This window comes from Neocloeon triangulifer, unplaced genomic scaffold, assembly GCF_031216515.1.
Source record: "Neocloeon triangulifer isolate White Clay Creek 2 clone unplaced genomic scaffold, ASM3121651v1 ptg000013l, whole genome shotgun sequence".
Lineage (NCBI taxonomy): Eukaryota > Metazoa > Arthropoda > Insecta > Ephemeroptera > Baetidae > Neocloeon > Neocloeon triangulifer.
Window position 1 is genome coordinate 3,917,799 of NW_026775555.1, and position 16,144 is coordinate 3,933,942.

A 16,144-nucleotide genomic window follows, 5' to 3' on the forward strand; every position below is an offset into this window, starting at 1 on the left:
CGGAATTCAAGAAATTTTGCTCCACCTGAACGGCCGGATTGAATCAGCAATATTTAGCATAGAACGTGTGGATGATCTGGAAAATATTTTGGAAGTGCACTCACGTATGTGCAATTTAATTGAAAGTTCGAGCACCATTTTCCAGGTCGTGGAAATATTTTCCCTGCCAATGACATTCCTAAATATTGTCACAAGTACCTATTACCTAATTTTGATGATATTTGACGTTTCTTCTGGCTACTTCAACAAAGTCATCTCGCAAGCAATTGGCACACTAACGTGGCTGGTCGCCTCATGTGTGCATTGCATTTTAATCTGCGTGGAATGTGACAGAACTTTAAATGAGGTAAAATTATAATTATTTTTTTCCAGTTTTCTGAATAAATCATAGTTTTTTAGGCCAGAAAAACGAGTCAGTTGCTTTTGAGATTGGAAATTGCGGGAAAGAATGAGAGAAATGCAAATGAGGTACAAAATTTAAAATAAAATTTTTGATCGCTTCTAAATTACACAATTATTTTCAGGCAAAGATCTTAAAACATAGAGCTTTTCAAAACGAAAAATGCAAGTTTTCTGTGTACGGACTTTTTAACATTGACAGGCAATTTTTGGCACAAGTGAGTTATTTTATTTAATTAATTAAAATTTAATTTACATTTATTATAATAGGCTTTTGCTGCTACCATTGCTTATATCGCTACAGTAATGCAGTTTCACATACTTGTCAGGGAGTTGACAGGCATTTGAATTTTATCTCTTTAGAAAAAATAAATATATTTTAATGCTTTTCTTCTAAATGACTCTTTCAATTCCATCGTCACCGACGAAACAGGGATTGAAGTGCGTGCACACAATTTCCTTGTCAGTTTTGCTGAAAAAATAAGAATAATTATTTGAATAATAAAAAATACATTCCGAGTCGATTACCTTTCTGCCGCCTTCTGAATGTTCCAAACGCTAGAAACGCCCACAGCTGATATGGCATTAGATGCTGAGAAACTCTCTTCACTGCACTCGGAAGTGATAAATAAATAAAGGGAACTTATTGCGGCCATTAAAATTAAAACTCCGTAAGCAGAAAGAGTTATGCTGTCAGCGTAAAAGGCCTGAAATTAAAATATTAATGTTTTTATTTAATTTTATTGGTTTTTCTTTACCAACGAATTGAGAAACGGAGCTCCCATGAGGAAAAATCTGCCTCCAGTTAGTAAAAGCATAATAGTCACGGGCCTCCTCGCGACGGGAATAAATTCGGCCGTGCCGCCGTTCGTCATCACGGCTAAAGAGCAGGCGATTGAAATTCTGCCGCAAACGGCTAATCCGACCATTGTCCAGCCACCTCTGCTGCCCATGTCTGAATAAGCAAAATTATAATTCTTGCACTTTTAAATATAAATTTAAAATCACCGTTTGGAGCAACGGCCCAGGAACAAACGCAGCAAGTGCCACCAATGAACAATAACAAACTCATAAAGCCGATTTTGTACTTTGGCTTGAGCACCAAAAGCAGGCCTATTGAGGTGCCAATTATTTCGGCACCACCTAATAAGATTAAAGATATTTAGCCTTTCTTTAAAAATAATTATCATAATTAACCGGCAATAGTTGTCCTGCTTGGCAAATCCGTGCCGCCAACGCTTCGGAAGTTTAAAAGTCCTCCGTAGTAAGTCACAATTGTAGAAATCCAAATTATTTGAAGGAAGAAAATTTTCAATTTAGGTAGAGGCTGTGGCTTTGTTCCATTTGTAGCTCTAAAAAATTGAAAAACATATTTATGTAATCATTTGATTTTTTTAATTAAAATATTTATATCTTCAAATTTTATTATAAAAAATGGATTGCAATTTTGGTAAATTTTAGATTAGTAACTTGTGACAAATTCCACACACTACTTTCTAATTTAATTATTTCCCTTTTGATTTTGAGTGTTTTCTTTGGGTTTAAAATTCTCAGAAATTTTAGATTAAATTTTATACTTTTTTGGTCCTGGTATTGAGAAATCTGGAGGAAGTTTTCTCCCGTTGCATTTGGCAGCCGATTTCAAAATTTTTTCAGCTTGTTCCATTTTTCCATGCGCTATGAACCATCTGGGCGAGTCTGGTAGAGCCCTTATTAGGAGATTTTATTTTGCCTACCGGCTGAGAAATCAATTATACCAGAATAAAAAGAGGAATATCGACGTCGGTACTGTGATGATCAATTGCAAATTAACCCACGAACGAGCCAGTTCGTTCAGCCAGCCTAAAGTTAGCGCTCCTATCGACCAAAAGTGCTCATAACACACACCAAGAGCCAGCTTTTGCCAACCATCAGTGACGTCAACGACTGTAATATTTCAATTGAATATTCTTGCAATTTATTCTTTATTGAAATTCTTACTTATTTGAAATCCAGCGGAAAACATTATGCACGCACTCAAGCCAATCAGGTATTTGAGAAAACAGTGGATTTCGTAAATTGGCTGCAAAGCCAACGCAATGCCCGCGACCACCTGCAACGCAGCGCCGACCAAAATTACCGCCCGCGGCGATATCCTGTCAACGTGATATGCGAGAAAAAAAATTTAATGCGAATATGAAACAAATATTATTGTGGCCTTACTTTTTCAAGAGTAGAAAATTAACGACACCTCCGCAGAATATGCCGAACAAATAAAAAGACTGCACAGTGTTTATCAATTTGTTCCTATCGCACACCAATGACCACTAAAAATTAAGAATAAGTTTAAAAATAAATTAAATTAAATCAATTAATTTTATTTTATTAAAAAAAATTACCTTTGTTAAAATTGTTGGTCTGTCCACTAAAAACTCAAATTTTTTGCATTCGACCAAATTTCTGCTTTCATCGGTTTCATTATAAAAACTTTCATAGACGTAGCAAGGATCAAAACCATTCAAATATTGCTGCAAATTAATTTAAAACTACTTTAATTTTAAAAAGTACGTGTTTTATTAAAATTATCGACCTTGCTTTTTGGGTGCCACTTTTCAATCCACTCCTGAGGCGTCCATCGATTGGGATCGCTCCTGGCGCAAAAATAAGTGCCTCCGAAAGTTTCCGGGCTGGACGCGAGAAACAAAATGCTCATCATCTGCCAGGCCGCCGGAATCTTGACCAGGGCAACGAGGAACAGCGAACGTGCCTGCCACGGGCCGAAAGAGCCGAGAGCGGTGATAACAGGGTCCGGCTGAGGCATGGCGCCGACTGGCCGTAATTTTCCACTGCTTGAATAACACCTCGAACATTATCAACGCTTTTCCTTTCAGATGCATATTTCGTCTTGTTTACTTGCTTTTTTACGCCGTGAAAAAAAAAATACGCTCACCTTCAATGGCACGACAAGGCTGCAATAAGTATATTATTTTGGTCACTGGCAGGCGCACACGCAACTTCCAATTGACGAAATGCTCTTTTTAATTAAGAGCTTGGCCTTTCAATTGAAATCCTCAGCTTTGCTCTTCAATCGAGCAGCAGAATCATGACGCATTGTCCTCAATGCACATAAGAAAGATAATGAAATTTTTGCATTTTATATTAAATCAATATTTCCTAACCTTCTTACTTGACTGTTTGTTTTATCAACGACTAGAAATTTCAGAAAAAAATGTAATCAGCAATAATTATCAAATTGGTTTGTTCAATTCATGTGACAGTTAATTTTATTTTATTTATCTCAAATTTGGCTCACAATAAACCAAATTGATTGATTAAAATTGATCTTGACCATAAAATATAACATTGCGTTGACAGCATTACAATGAAATCAACCATCAAAGCTCTCTGGCCTGCGCGGCTTCCGCTGGCTTTGAGCGGAATTCAAACTTCTCCAAAACTATCAGCCCAATTTTTAATTTACGGATTTTCGCTCAGCCTTTATCAGGTTTATAAAATTGCAGAGAGGGTTTATCTGGATTGGGGTGATGTTGAGATGCGAGATTCACCTATCGTCCATGCCATACAAGTTGTTCACCACACGCTGCACATAACTCTGCTAGCAACGCTCGTCTTCTTTCAATTTGGCAAGAGGAATGAATTCGTCTGCATTGCCAAGATGTGTGACGAAGTTGCGGAGAAACTTAATTTCAAAGATGAGTACTTGAAGGACGTGAATCGATCTGCAAAGTTGAATTCAGGCGTTTTAAATATTGTGGGATTTCTCCTTTATCTGGGAGATAACTTGTCTTGGTTCGGTAAGACACCATTTTTAGACATTGTTTTAATTACGATGGCCACCGTCTATTGGATGAACAGCAAAATGCTGTTTTACTCCGTCACGGAAGCAACGCAAAAACTCTTTCAGCGGATTAATTTTACTGTTAAGGTTAAATAAAAAATTTAATTCATGATTTTATTATTTTAAATATTTGTTAGAATTTAAAGGTGCAGCAAGAGCCAGATAATTTGATCCAAGCGCTGAAAACTTCTCACGCAGCCATAAGTCAAATAATACCAGCAACAAATAATTGCTTTGCTCAAGTCCTTGTGGTCGCGTCACTTATTCAATTCATGGACATAGTGACAAGCATATATTACTCGATTATTGACATTTTCTACATGGACAAGAAATTTAATGCAGATAGAACCCCTGGCATAGTCGCATTTACAACATTCTCTTCTGCTATTGTTTTTTACGGCGAGCTCATTTTCTTCTGTAAAAAAGCAAATGCAGCTGTTCAGGAGGTTGGCAATTAAAAAAGAAAAAAATCCTTTGTAATTCAAATTTCATTTATTGATAATTTAGGGAAGAAATACAGCTCTTGATCTGCTTAAACTCGAACTTATGAAGAAAGAAAAGGATTTCCAATTAATTGAAGATGTAATAAAAAAGATATTTTTTATATGCCAAATGTAATAATTCGTGCTAGTGCAAACTTTTTCGAGAAGAACTGTTGCATTACAAGAACGTGAGCTACACATTGGGTGGTCTTTGCAACATTGACTATCAACTTTTCACAATGGTACACTTGCATTTTTCATCTTTTGAAATTTAATCATTAACATTAATCCAGATTTCAGGAGCCACCGTGGCATATTTGGTCACAATTATTCAGTTCCAACTTATTGTCATGTCTTTAAATGATACATAAAGTACATTTAACCATCGGCACTCTAATTATGTTTTTCGTCTTCGAAATATATACCAAAATTATAATTATTATTATTATTATTATTATTGTTGTTTATTCCTGTCCGACAAATATTACATACATGTTATATGCACAGATCACAAAGAAAAATTGAGATAACAATTTTTGGGAGGGAAATGTTTTTGGACAAGAAAAGGCGCCGCCTCTAGCAAACATTTTGCTAAAACACTCGAAATCAAGAAGAAGTCTCATGCCGAAACGAGCCTCAATGGGGAGGGAAAATCACATTTGGGGGAAATCACTGGTCAAAGTTCCGCCACAGGTACTCTTTGCAGAGGGCTGGGAACTGGTCCACAGGGCAGTCTTTCAGGGCGGCCGGAAGGTCATTCCAGGGCTCCACTACCCTGAAGGAGAAGACGCTCTCGGCACAATTTATTAAAATTATTCCAAGGTTTGTGAGAATTGTACGTTATTAAAAATCAAATAAATAATTTAATGACTTTATAGATAAAATTATTAATTTAATCTTTAAATTCTTGTGATGTATTATCGGTTAATTAGTCAAATTGAAGAGCATTTGTAATCAAGCAAGATTACACGCACGTATTAACTTGAGGGGATGTGAAATTGTCATATTATAATCGATAAATCTATATTTCTTCCCAATTAACTGCTATACTACGTGTCATTTGAAGTCTCTTTTTTGCACCATTTTGCTCAAATATCGAGTTCAGAAATCATGAAAACCTGTGAAGAAGCGCTTCGTCCAGTGCAAATTCCACTAGCCTTTCTTGGCCCTTCAACTTTTTCACGAACTTCTACGCCGTGGATAATTTATTCGTTTTCGCTGCAGATCTTCCTCCTTGCATTTGTGTCGAGGGACTTCTATCGCGACCTAATTGGAGACAAGCCAGAAGAAATCGCAAACACAAGCAACAATGTTGTCATCTTCATAATTAGCGTCGCACATACAATGCTGTTTGCATTCATTATCATCGCACAAATCAATTTTATGCTGTTCAAAAGAAAGCAATGGATTCGTATTTTGGGGCGATTCGATCGCTTATCTGAAAGTTTACGCTGTAAAGAACAATTCCTCAGTGAAGTCAACCGTGCTACCTTTAAAAGATCTGTTGTTTTTAACTCTTTAAATATTATACTTTTTGTTATTGACTCCATGGGCTGGTCAAATGAATATCAAGATTTACTTATGATGATTATCTCAAACATCATCACATCAAGTTGGGTTGACACTGAGCTTCTTTTTATTTCAGTTGTTGATGCCACGCAAAAATTATTCCACCGACTGAACAAAAGCATTGATGTGAGTAAAAATCTATCTATTATTCAATAAAAAATTAAGATTTTCTTCATGCAGGATTTGCAGACGGAAAATTACAGCGTCAAAATAATGTCTCACAAAATTACAAATTTAAAAAATATCCATTCCGAAATCTGTCAAACTATTCCAGAAACAAGCGACTGCTTTTCGGCAGCTCTTTTTATTTCGAATTTGCTGAAATCCTATGACATCACGACAGGAAGTTTTTTCGCAATAAACGTGATTTTCAATTTAGACAAAAACATGCTTGAGACGAGAAATTATTTTGCTATAGCCACGAGTGCTTTTGTTCTATTCTTCACATGCGAGCTTCTTTACTTTTGCACCAAAGCGAGCAATGCCGTTGATGAGGTAAATTTAATTTTAAATAACAGTTAAATATAATAAATTTGAACAACTTTCAAGGGTCAAAATACATCTCTTCATTTGCTAAAAGTTGAAATGAAATATAGGGACAACTCAATCGTCCAAGAGGAGGTATTGATTTTTGTCATATAATTTTTAATAATAATTAAATTTAACATCGCAGTGCAAATTGTTTCAGGAAGAACTTTTCCACTATAAAGGTTTCCATTACAATATTTTCGGCCTATTCAAGATAGACAAGCATCTGTTTAGTACGGTGAACTAAAAACACTGTAGTTTGAATTAAAAATGATTAAACTCAATTTTCAGATTCTTGGCTCTGTTTTTGGCTTACTTGGCCACCATCGTTCAATTTCATATACTGCGATATACTGTACCAATCGCTCTCATCACAATAATTATTTTTAACTGTTTTAGAAGCTTTGACTCTGCGTATAAACAGAAATATTTGAAATTATTATTTTTCCTGTAGAATTGTTCCAATAAAATAATTGATTGTTTCTTAAATTAAGGAACAAGCCTGAAGTAATAATTCGCAAGTTTTCAGAGCTGAATTACATCATATAAGAGTATTAATTCAGGAAAATGTAAATGACATCATTTTTATTAATGGGATGCTTAAAAGAGAAATGACAATTAAAGTCTAAAACTAAATAATATAAGTTTGAATAAAATAATTAATTAAATTTATAAAAATAATTAGCCACCGTTTTTAAATATATTTATAAATATTTTATTATTTTTATTATTTTCTTATTTGAAAGTATTTTAATTAATACTTTTAAATTTACTACCTGACTATACTAAAATTTTTGATGATGCAAATAATATAATTAAATATTTAAACTGATGACTGTTGACAATCCTGTCATCAAGAGTAGATGACCTAAGTCTGCTTGCGCTTACAATAATTGGGGACTGTGAATTATGAATTTTTTATTTCATTGCTATTTGATTGATCGAGTTTTGAGACCGCGGCCTCGTGAAAAAGGACACTTCTAATGTAAGGTGAAGAGCATGGAGCGGCATTTGCATATTTTCTTAATAGCTGCGTCTGCATTCTACGCTCACGTGCCCTCCAAAGACAGGACGACAAAATTATTATTTTTGTTTCATCATATTTTATTTCTAATCATCACCGCGATTGTTTCCGCGTACTATACCACAATTTACTTTTTTAATCACATACAATTACGTCAAACAGAGAACACCACAATTTTGTGCGTTGCGACAACTTTCGAGTTTTGTTCGTGCGCTTTTGTTTATTACGCTGCATATTGGCACTTTTCCAAAGGCGAAAATTTTAGAAAAATACTAGATGAATTAAAGGAAATTCGCAACACGTTAAACTGTGAAAATGAGATGGTGCCTAAAGTCTCAAAAGCAATTCGCCGATTCTTTTTGACACTAGCATTTTATGTTGTTTTGGGCTGCAACGAGATTTCTACCTATGGTGGCGGAACCTTAGCGGAGACAGTGCAAGTCATACAAAATACTGTATTCGTCTTGGTAAATTTTGTTTGGCAATCAAAATTTCTACTCACCGTAAAAATGACGAGATTTCTATTTCAAGATTTAAATTTAAAAGTAAAGGTTTGTATAATACAAAAATACGCATAACAATTATAACGCAAAAAATACAAATGATAATTATTTATTTTGGTCTTTCAGAGTTTACCAAGCTTGCAATGCAAAGCCCAAGAATTATGCCAACAAGTGCTTCACTTGAAGAATCTCCACGAAAACTTGTGCACATCGCTTGAAACTTTAGTATCAAATTTTCAATCCATCTTGCTAATCTCTGTGGTCAACAATTTTCTCTACTTAATTTACTGTTTGTATTTCCTTTTTATCGCGATCGGGGATTTGGAAGATTATTACATATATTCAAGTCAACGCTGTCACATTTTTGTTGGAACAAGTTTACTTATACTTTTTGTGGTGCCTATTTTCTATTCCTTCACAAGGGAGTGCGATAAGACAATTGCCGAAGTATTCAACAAAAAGATAATTAATCGATTTTTGATTCAATGTATTTTTAGTTGAACGCAACAAAGATGGTTTTGACAAGAGCCAGTGGTCAGATTAAAAACTTGGATGTCAAAGAGGAGGTAAAATTTATTGAATATCTTTTGTGATGATTTCATCATAAAAAATGTTGAATAATTTAATAGATGCGTTTCTTCAAGCGTCAAGTAGAGCATTGCAAACATGTGCAATTTTCGATACACGGGCTGTTCAGGTTGGACAGTCAACTCTTTAACACGGTGATTAAATTGAGCTTGTTTTTATTTTCAATGATCAATTTTACACGTTTGTAGTTTTTGGGAAGTGCCGTAGCTTACACAACAATGGTTGTCCAGTTTCATCTACTGTTGCAGGGAATGCAATAATAATTAAGAGTAATGAGATGATTTACATTGGCTTACATAAATTATATTTTAACAAAACAACTTCACTACTAAATATTTAATTAATAATAAAATTATGCGAAACATTATTTAATAAAAAAATAAACAAAAGTTAAACAAAATTTTAAATATAATATATATACAATTTAATAATATTTTAAAATTTATTTAAAACCAATATAAAAACATGAGTGATGCTGCTTTTTTGCAACATGTTGAATAGTTTCTCTTAAAACTTTTGAAGATTGGAAATGTTACATGCTTCATTTTCATATTGCATATCTGATTAGTTGTATGTTGTTGTGCTCATTGAGGTATGTGATTCTGATTGATTCATGATTATTCGTCATTGAACTTGTTCATTTAATAGATTAGGAAAGAGTAAATCAAATAAAAGAAATGCTTTCTTGCTGAAACAGAATTTTCCTATTGTATAATGTAAGTTTGCGTTGTTATTATTGTAGCTTTTTTTAATTTTGTGATGCATAGTTCCTCAGGAAAATAAGTAAGTATCAGAGAAGCAGCAGAAGAGTAAATAAAACGTTAAAAGAATATTAATTTTAAAAATACTAAAATACCAAAATTAAAAAAAAAAAAAAAAAATACTGTACGCTTATAATGATTTCAAATTTCCATTCTGATTTCATTGTTTTGCAACCAAATGCAACCTGGCCAACAAGGCTGTCGTGCCAGTTGCATAACACGGCATAAATCTACTAGTGAAAATTTGCTACCAGCAAACCTTAACTTGACGAGTATAAGTGCAGAAGTAAATTGTGAAGTCACCCAAATTATCAGTGAAAACATTTTATGTCATAAAATTCATGCGCATATAAATTTTGTTAATTGCACTTTTCTAAAACTTTGCAACTGCTTCAATTCTTTACAAGTAAATAAATTAGTAATAACTAATTAAATTTTAAATAGATCATTCATTCTCAGAGTTGCACTCATATAAACTGAAGAGGATATATTTGCATAAAATAAAACGATAATTTACTACATAAAATATTATTTAAACTTCTCTTGCATATGCAAGCCACTGTGATCATTAATTTTTAACTTAACTTTCCGTTTGGAATCAAACCGCGTCGTTTTTAAAATGCCTTCTTGTTTTGACACTGTCGTGTCCTTCTTTCCCCAATTTGGTGGTAAAAATTCTGCACCAAACTGCCTCAGGTCTTGCTCAGTGGTTGTTCTGCGAGGTGCAAACTCATCCCTTAACGTTTTCCCATATACATTTTCATTTAGCGAACGGCCTTGCACGTTTTTTGCATCGTCTTCATTAAAAACAGTAACGCTCACATTGTTTTCATCAAGTAAAGTTGTTACTTCGTCAATTTCACTGCCCGAGTCGTCATAATTTCTGCCTTCACTGCGTTGGTCGGAATTCTCAAATTCAAAGTAACTTGTATTCGATTCGGTGTCTGACTCGCTGCCATTGGACACAGTTGTGTCTTCGAGTTTATTTAAAAATGTTGTGGTTTGTCGTCCACTTTTAGTAGTATATCTTGACACTCTTCCCCAAGAATTGCCTGCTAATGTTTTGGTAAATTTGATGTAATTTTTTGTGGTTGTCATAGTGGTTTTGCTTTGCGTTTTGGAAGTGAGCTTTTTCCCAGCAAATACGTCAAAAGCTGGAGTTCCCACTGGAAGCTCGGGCAGCATAGGAAGTGTGGGTTCTTCTTTCTCATCATCATCTTCCCCAGTCGCAGGACTTCTAATTGTGCCTGTTTGATAATTTGATAAAATTTATTACCATCCACATCAATATTTTATAAATTTGTTAAATTATGATTTTTTTTTTTACTAAAATTGAATCAAAACGATGCTTTTATTCAATACGAAAATAACTTCCGTTAATTGAAAAAAAAAAAAATACTAGCAGAAAATTACTGGTTGATGCAAGATGGGTGGATTTATTGAGAAATAGTCTCTAGGTCTCTACCAGTGGCCCAAGGATCGGGCGAGGTTGCTGCGATTACAGGTCGCTCGAAGCTTTCCTCAAGATCATAATCCTGCATATTGCTTGCAGCCACTTGGATAACTTTTGATCGGTCAACTTCATTTGCTCTGCTGTTGCTTTTGGTCCATGGGGGCATTCGCATGACAAATTTGCCCTTGTCGGACTGCCACTCTTTATCGTCCTCCTCGGCAGTGGAATTTTTCGAGTTACTCTTATTGTTAGGTATCAAAACCTGTTGCTGCATTCTGGACATAATGTCGTCCTGCTTCATACAGAAATTTAATAAAAAAAAATCCAGTGATTTTTTGAAAAAGATTATTACCATATTAGAGGAGTCGTTTGTGGCTATAATTGCTTGCAAAATTTCAAATAAATTTGCGCCGCTTGCAGACAATGACCAGAATACCAGCAGGATTACCACGGACCGCAACATTTTGGTTTCTCACATTTTTGGGAACTTAGAAAACGCAGTTTTTGGCATATTTTGTGATGCGAGGTTGGAGTTGGCAACAGAGACACTCAAAGCTAGTGCTGGAGCAAACGTCCGCTCTCGTTTGAAAACGTCACAGTGACGATCGTGACTTTCAATGCCACTGCCAGCCTGGTAGTTTTAAAAACTCAACCCAAATTACATGCGACGAGCGATAAAATCTAAAATAATGGGAAAACTTTGAGCAGTTGCAAAAAAGCAAGCCCTGAATTGCTCGCACGTGAAAAAGGCGTTTTATATTAATTTAAATTTAGATTGTTAATATAATATTATTTTTGCCATAGATTTGTTAAACTGTCTATTCAATTTAAATCAAAAGTGCCATTTTTTCATAAGCTTCCAATGATAGAGATATAGGCCGCTTGCTAAATTAAATTTTATCTTAAGTTGAGTCAATTTCTCGTCCTTATTTATTCATACGGCTAATAGCCGCAATAATATTTCTGTGAGCTATCTCTGTTAATATAGAGTAAATTTTTCTAGTTTTTATACCTCTCTTCAGTATTTTCACTAATACAAATTTACCAAACATGAAATTTTGTGTGCGTATATAGGAAGATTATTCTTACCATTTTTATTTGCTTGACAATAACTGCGAGCGAAAAATGAAGTTGATGACTCCTGATGCATAGGTGAGATTGAGATCCTATAAGAAGTTTTGATTAATTTTATATATCTCAAGGAGAGCCTTAAGGGGTGACTTACGTCCAGAAGTTGTTGGTCAAAATTTTCACAGCTAATGTGCTGCCAGAGGGAGAGTTCGTTTATGTGAGGAAAGCGACAATCAAGCTGATCTTCTTGGTTTAATTCGAAGAAGCTGTCACCGTGAGATTGCTCCGAGGTGACATTGGAACCATCACAGACACATTCACAAGACAAAACGGAATGCGTTTGGTTTTTGCCTTCCTCATAAGGGTTATATGAGAATAAATCCTGCAAGTGACAAAACAAGAGTTAAAAAAGTTTTCAAATTATATTTCAATCAACCTTTAGCTCTTGCTTGGTGAATTTCAGGCCAGATTTTGTACTTTTAGATGGATCATTTCCCATCTTTTGGATTTGTCTCTGGAAGATTTTCTCCTCAATACTCCCAGAGGTTAGAAGTCTAACAAAAATATTCAATTAGTTATTTAAAATAAACCACCAAATATTCATTAAACCTATATGTGATCACAGGTCTCTTCTGCCTTCCTCTCCAGACCCTAGCAAGTGACTGAGCATCACTTGCTGGATTCCAGTCCAAGTCGAAAAGAATCACTCGAGAGGCGCCGTCCAGATTCAAGCCGGTACCACCAGCTTTGGCACTAAGAAGCATAACAACTAGAATGAAAAAATAATATAATACAAAACTTATAAATTTTGAAAAAAATTTACATGTTTTTGAATTGGGATTGTTAAAATCAGTCACAATTTTCATCCTGTCTTTTGAAGGCACTTGCCCATCAATCTTGCTGAATGTAAAGTTTTTCTGCTCACACAGCTTCTGGAGAATTTTCAGAGTCTGCAAATAATCAAGAAATATAAATGTGAACTGATAAAAAAGGGTTCAATTCAATGTGTACCTCAACAAAGTACGATACCACCAGCACTCGGTCAATCTGACTTCTATGGCCTGCAGCAATCTTCTCCTTGTTAGCCTCATGCAGAAACTCAAGGATCGAAGCAACAACTTTGAGTTTCCCTGACATATCGACAAAGTCAAAGTGATGTCCTCCTGACTGGAGCTCCTGTTGTAACTGCCTCCTCAATTTACCCTGTCAATTTCAGTTTCATAAAAAAATATTCTTTGAAATAAAATATCAAAGTAACCTCTTCGTTTTCCAAGTCTTCTGGTCGGAGTTTCATAAGTTGCGGATGACTGCAAATTTGCCTAAGGCTAATGATGGCTCCCAACGCGTTTTTGTTTGCTGTTGATATGTCCATTTCTTTCCAGACCTCGTCATCGCCCCAGTAAAAACTGAGAGTTGAGCGATACAAATCCTCCTTTAACAAAAATCAACACCAAAATTGTAAGCTAATTAAAATGTAAATTTAATTTTGATAACTACACCTGCAACGGACTGGCAGCACAGTAAAGAATGAGATCCTGTTTTGGTGGCAAGTACTGCAGATTGAGTTCTGCAGGGCGGCCAAGCACAAAAGGTGAAGTCAGTCTCAAAAGCTCTTCTTTCCTGTCTTTGCCTAATTCTTTTTCCTCGTCTTTGCAGTCAGCAAGGTTGCCTCTCTCGATGGGAGTTGCAAACTGAGTCATGAAATCTAAATTTATACCAATGAATAAAAATTATACATGATTATTCATCAGAAAATACCTCGTCGAGTTCCAAAAATCCCAGGATTTGCAAAATCCAAGAGCTCAAAATATTCCATCATGTTGTTTTGACACGGACTGCCGCTTAAGAGGATTTTGCGTTTGCACTGCAAGCGCCGCAGTTCCTTAAAAAGATTTATTGTTAGTACCTGATTCATTATATTTTTTAATTCTTTACTTGTGAAGTTTTTGCTTGAGGGTTCTTTATTCTGTGAGCTTCGTCGCAGATGAGCAAGTCCCAACGGAGTTGACAGACATAATCAATGTTTCTAATCAAGGCTTCGTATGAGCAGATCACAACAGGATCTTGTCTGGTTGTCCCATAATCTTTAAACTTTTTCTAGAGAAAAATATTTGAACAGTAATAATATGCAACGAAAGTAAAAACAAATTACGTCTCCTACGATGAAGACTCGCAAACGATGAATCTTCAGCCAATGAATGATTTCACGGTCCCAGTTTTTAACTAGAGAGCTTGGCGTGACAATCAACACTTTTTTAATCACAGGATCCCTTCCATAGACATTTTGTTTTAGAAGCGTCCTATATTAGAAAAAGATGCCTTGAAAGTTCTCACACAATTGTAAAAATTTACCACATCACAGCAATGCATTGAATGGTTTTGCCGAGACCCATTTCATCAGCCAATAACAAGCCCTGATATTTTCCAGGCTCATCGCCTGTCATCCCCATGAGACACTCGTACATGAACCTTACTCCCTCTTTTTGATGAGGACGTAAGTGCCGTGCCAAAAATCCATCAACTGTCACTGTGTTAACTGGGCGCCCTTCGGGATTAAATATCAACTGGAAAGAAATAAAATAGGCCGGGTAAGATTTTTTTTTAATAATAAATTATCATATCTTTTTGAAGGAATATAATTTATTCACAATCCTCATTTTCTTCTACCTGGTGTTTTGGGCTTGGCTTGGGCATTTCTAGGTACCATTCTTCATTCACGTCATTTTCTCTGCTTAGTTGAAACCTTTTTCGATTGGGCTGAGCGAAGGTTGAATCTGGCTTTCTCTTCTCCGCCTCGACAACCACTTTGCTGACAAGTCCCAGAAACTAAATATCTCATTGTCAATTAACAAAATCTAACTTTTGATAAAGTTTTGTACCTCAACTTCCTTTCCACCGATTACGAGTTGAGTACCCTCTTCAAGTACAATGTCATCTTTCACTTTAGAAATTCTGCCCATCTCTTTACCATTCTCGTCCTTTACAAATAAAAATTTAATGTATTTTATTATAATTTTTTTTTATCAAAAGCACCTTTAGAATGACACAGCGGCCGTCAACCACAACTGACCCATCACCTTCCCAGGTCTTGTGCTTTTTTGTCTGCATTTTTCTGTAGACAGCCTCATAGATTCTATTGAAAATAATTTAATATTAGATTAATATATACATTCAAAGTATATTTAAAAATATCATTAATACATACCTTTTCTCTGACAATTTTTTTTCTTTGATAATTGTCTCATCCTTAAAATCAAGGCTATTATTTCCCAAAGCAGGTAATTTGATGGGATGAGTTTTATGCTGGACTGGAACATTTTTCTGGACGCTTTCCACAGGCAGACTTTCTTCTTCACTTGATGGCTGAGTCACATTCCCTCCAAGTAGGCTCAAAATCCTGCTGGCACTGCGCTTTGCATCGCCTTCTGGTTCCTCTTCATTTGGTTGTGGTGGTGATTTGGCCGATTTTGCATTCAAAGCTGAAGAAGAAAATTGTCAAGTTAACACGTCCTTAAAACATTTTGAATAATTTTTTGTGGTGTTAATTAAAAAATTTCCTTACAATTATAAGAGATTCCACCAATTTTTAAATGTTCATCATTTCCATTAACATACATACATACCTTTCAGGGCGTTAAACGAAGCATTCCTTTGCTGTTGATTAGGGGTGACTGAAGATGAGGTCACCGTCAATTTAGAGCGCAAAGCTGATGGAGCATTTGATCTTCTCATTGTGAATTTTTGATTGATTTTGTATGAACAAAACTCAAATTATACCAAAAACAATCATGTGTATGACTCAAATGAAGGAAACGGCGGGAGCAGGAGTAAAACACCTTGAGTAAAACAAGTCTGTTCTTGTTTTCTCTTCTCCCATTGGTTGTTGATTCCACAGGTTGCATTCTGATTGGCTGCTGCGTGATTCAAG

The 16,144-nt window shown here is 35.2% G+C and overlaps 2 protein-coding genes and 1 long non-coding RNA gene across 7 annotated transcripts; 1 reads left to right on the top strand and 2 right to left on the bottom strand.

The window, feature by feature from the left end:
* Positions 1-662: 662 nt before the first annotated feature.
* LOC132198875 (organic cation transporter protein-like) lies at positions 663-3,470 on the bottom strand. 2 transcript variants are annotated; one of them, XM_059623147.1, is made up of 12 exons: positions 3,329-3,470; positions 2,969-3,227; positions 2,778-2,906; positions 2,602-2,705; positions 2,380-2,534; positions 2,157-2,325; positions 1,977-2,108; positions 1,597-1,751; positions 1,408-1,542; positions 1,158-1,354; positions 928-1,106; positions 663-858 (listed from the first exon to the last, which is right to left on the bottom strand). In XM_059623147.1, the coding sequence occupies exons 2-12, from the start codon at positions 3,197-3,199 to the stop codon at positions 759-761; spliced, it is 1,686 nt and encodes a 561-aa protein (XP_059479130.1). In that variant the 5' UTR covers positions 3,200-3,227; positions 3,329-3,470; the 3' UTR covers positions 663-758. The 2 variants fall into 2 exon arrangements, with proteins under 2 accessions (XP_059479130.1, XP_059479131.1); XM_059623148.1 differs by having other exon boundaries at positions 663-871.
* A 6,341-nt stretch (positions 3,471-9,811) lies between these two features.
* Positions 9,812-16,060, bottom strand: LOC132198718 (DNA repair and recombination protein RAD54B-like). 4 transcript variants are annotated; one of them, XR_009442023.1, is made up of 20 exons: positions 15,840-16,060; positions 15,422-15,695; positions 15,250-15,349; positions 15,096-15,194; positions 14,884-15,042; positions 14,569-14,780; positions 14,369-14,516; positions 14,152-14,313; positions 13,975-14,098; positions 13,716-13,921; positions 13,475-13,648; positions 13,228-13,419; positions 13,040-13,166; positions 12,826-12,985; positions 12,653-12,770; positions 12,371-12,598; positions 12,235-12,311; positions 11,498-11,826; positions 11,106-11,437; positions 9,812-10,939 (listed from the first exon to the last, which is right to left on the bottom strand). XR_009442023.1 is itself a non-coding variant. In XM_059622902.1 (18 exons), exons 1-17 carry the CDS (start codon positions 15,946-15,948, stop codon positions 12,240-12,242), a joined length of 2,664 nt encoding a protein of 887 aa, XP_059478885.1. In that variant the 5' UTR covers positions 15,949-16,060; the 3' UTR covers positions 9,815-10,939; positions 12,235-12,239. The 4 variants fall into 4 exon arrangements, 1 of the variants encoding a protein (XP_059478885.1); XR_009442022.1 differs by having other exon boundaries at positions 11,158-11,440; XR_009442021.1 differs by having other exon boundaries at positions 9,813-10,939; positions 11,158-11,437.
* On the top strand, positions 10,446-15,229 carry LOC132198720 (uncharacterized). The gene is made up of 4 exons (XR_009442024.1): positions 10,446-10,758; positions 12,700-12,761; positions 12,842-14,114; positions 14,645-15,229. It is a non-coding gene; the product is annotated as an uncharacterized LOC132198720 (long non-coding RNA).
* Positions 16,061-16,144: the final 84 nt, after the last annotated feature.

What these genes read in the sequence shown, in the direction of transcription:
- LOC132198875 (XM_059623147.1), bottom strand. Translation starts at nt 3,199, where the DNA reads ATGCCTCAGCCGGACCCTGTTATCACCGCTCTCGGCTCTTTCGGCCCG. An exon ending in AGTGGCACCCAAAAAGCAAG is followed by an intron (nt 2,907 to 2,968) that starts GTCGATAATTTT and finishes ATTAATTTGCAG; the next exon opens with CAATATTTGAATGGTTTTGA. An exon ending in AAGCAGGACAACTATTGCCG is followed by an intron (nt 1,543 to 1,596) that starts GTTAATTATGAT and finishes TAATCTTATTAG; the next exon opens with GTGGTGCCGAAATAATTGGC.
- LOC132198718 (XM_059622902.1), bottom strand. Translation starts at nt 15,948, where the DNA reads ATGAGAAGATCAAATGCTCCATCAGCTTTGCGCTCTAAATTGACGGTG. An exon ending in AGCCAAGCCCAAAACACCAG is followed by an intron (nt 14,781 to 14,883) that starts GTAGAAGAAAAT and finishes ATTTCTTTCCAG; the next exon opens with TTGATATTTAATCCCGAAGG. An exon ending in GAGTCTTCATCGTAGGAGAC is followed by an intron (nt 14,314 to 14,368) that starts GTAATTTGTTTT and finishes ATTTTTCTCTAG; the next exon opens with AAAAAGTTTAAAGATTATGG.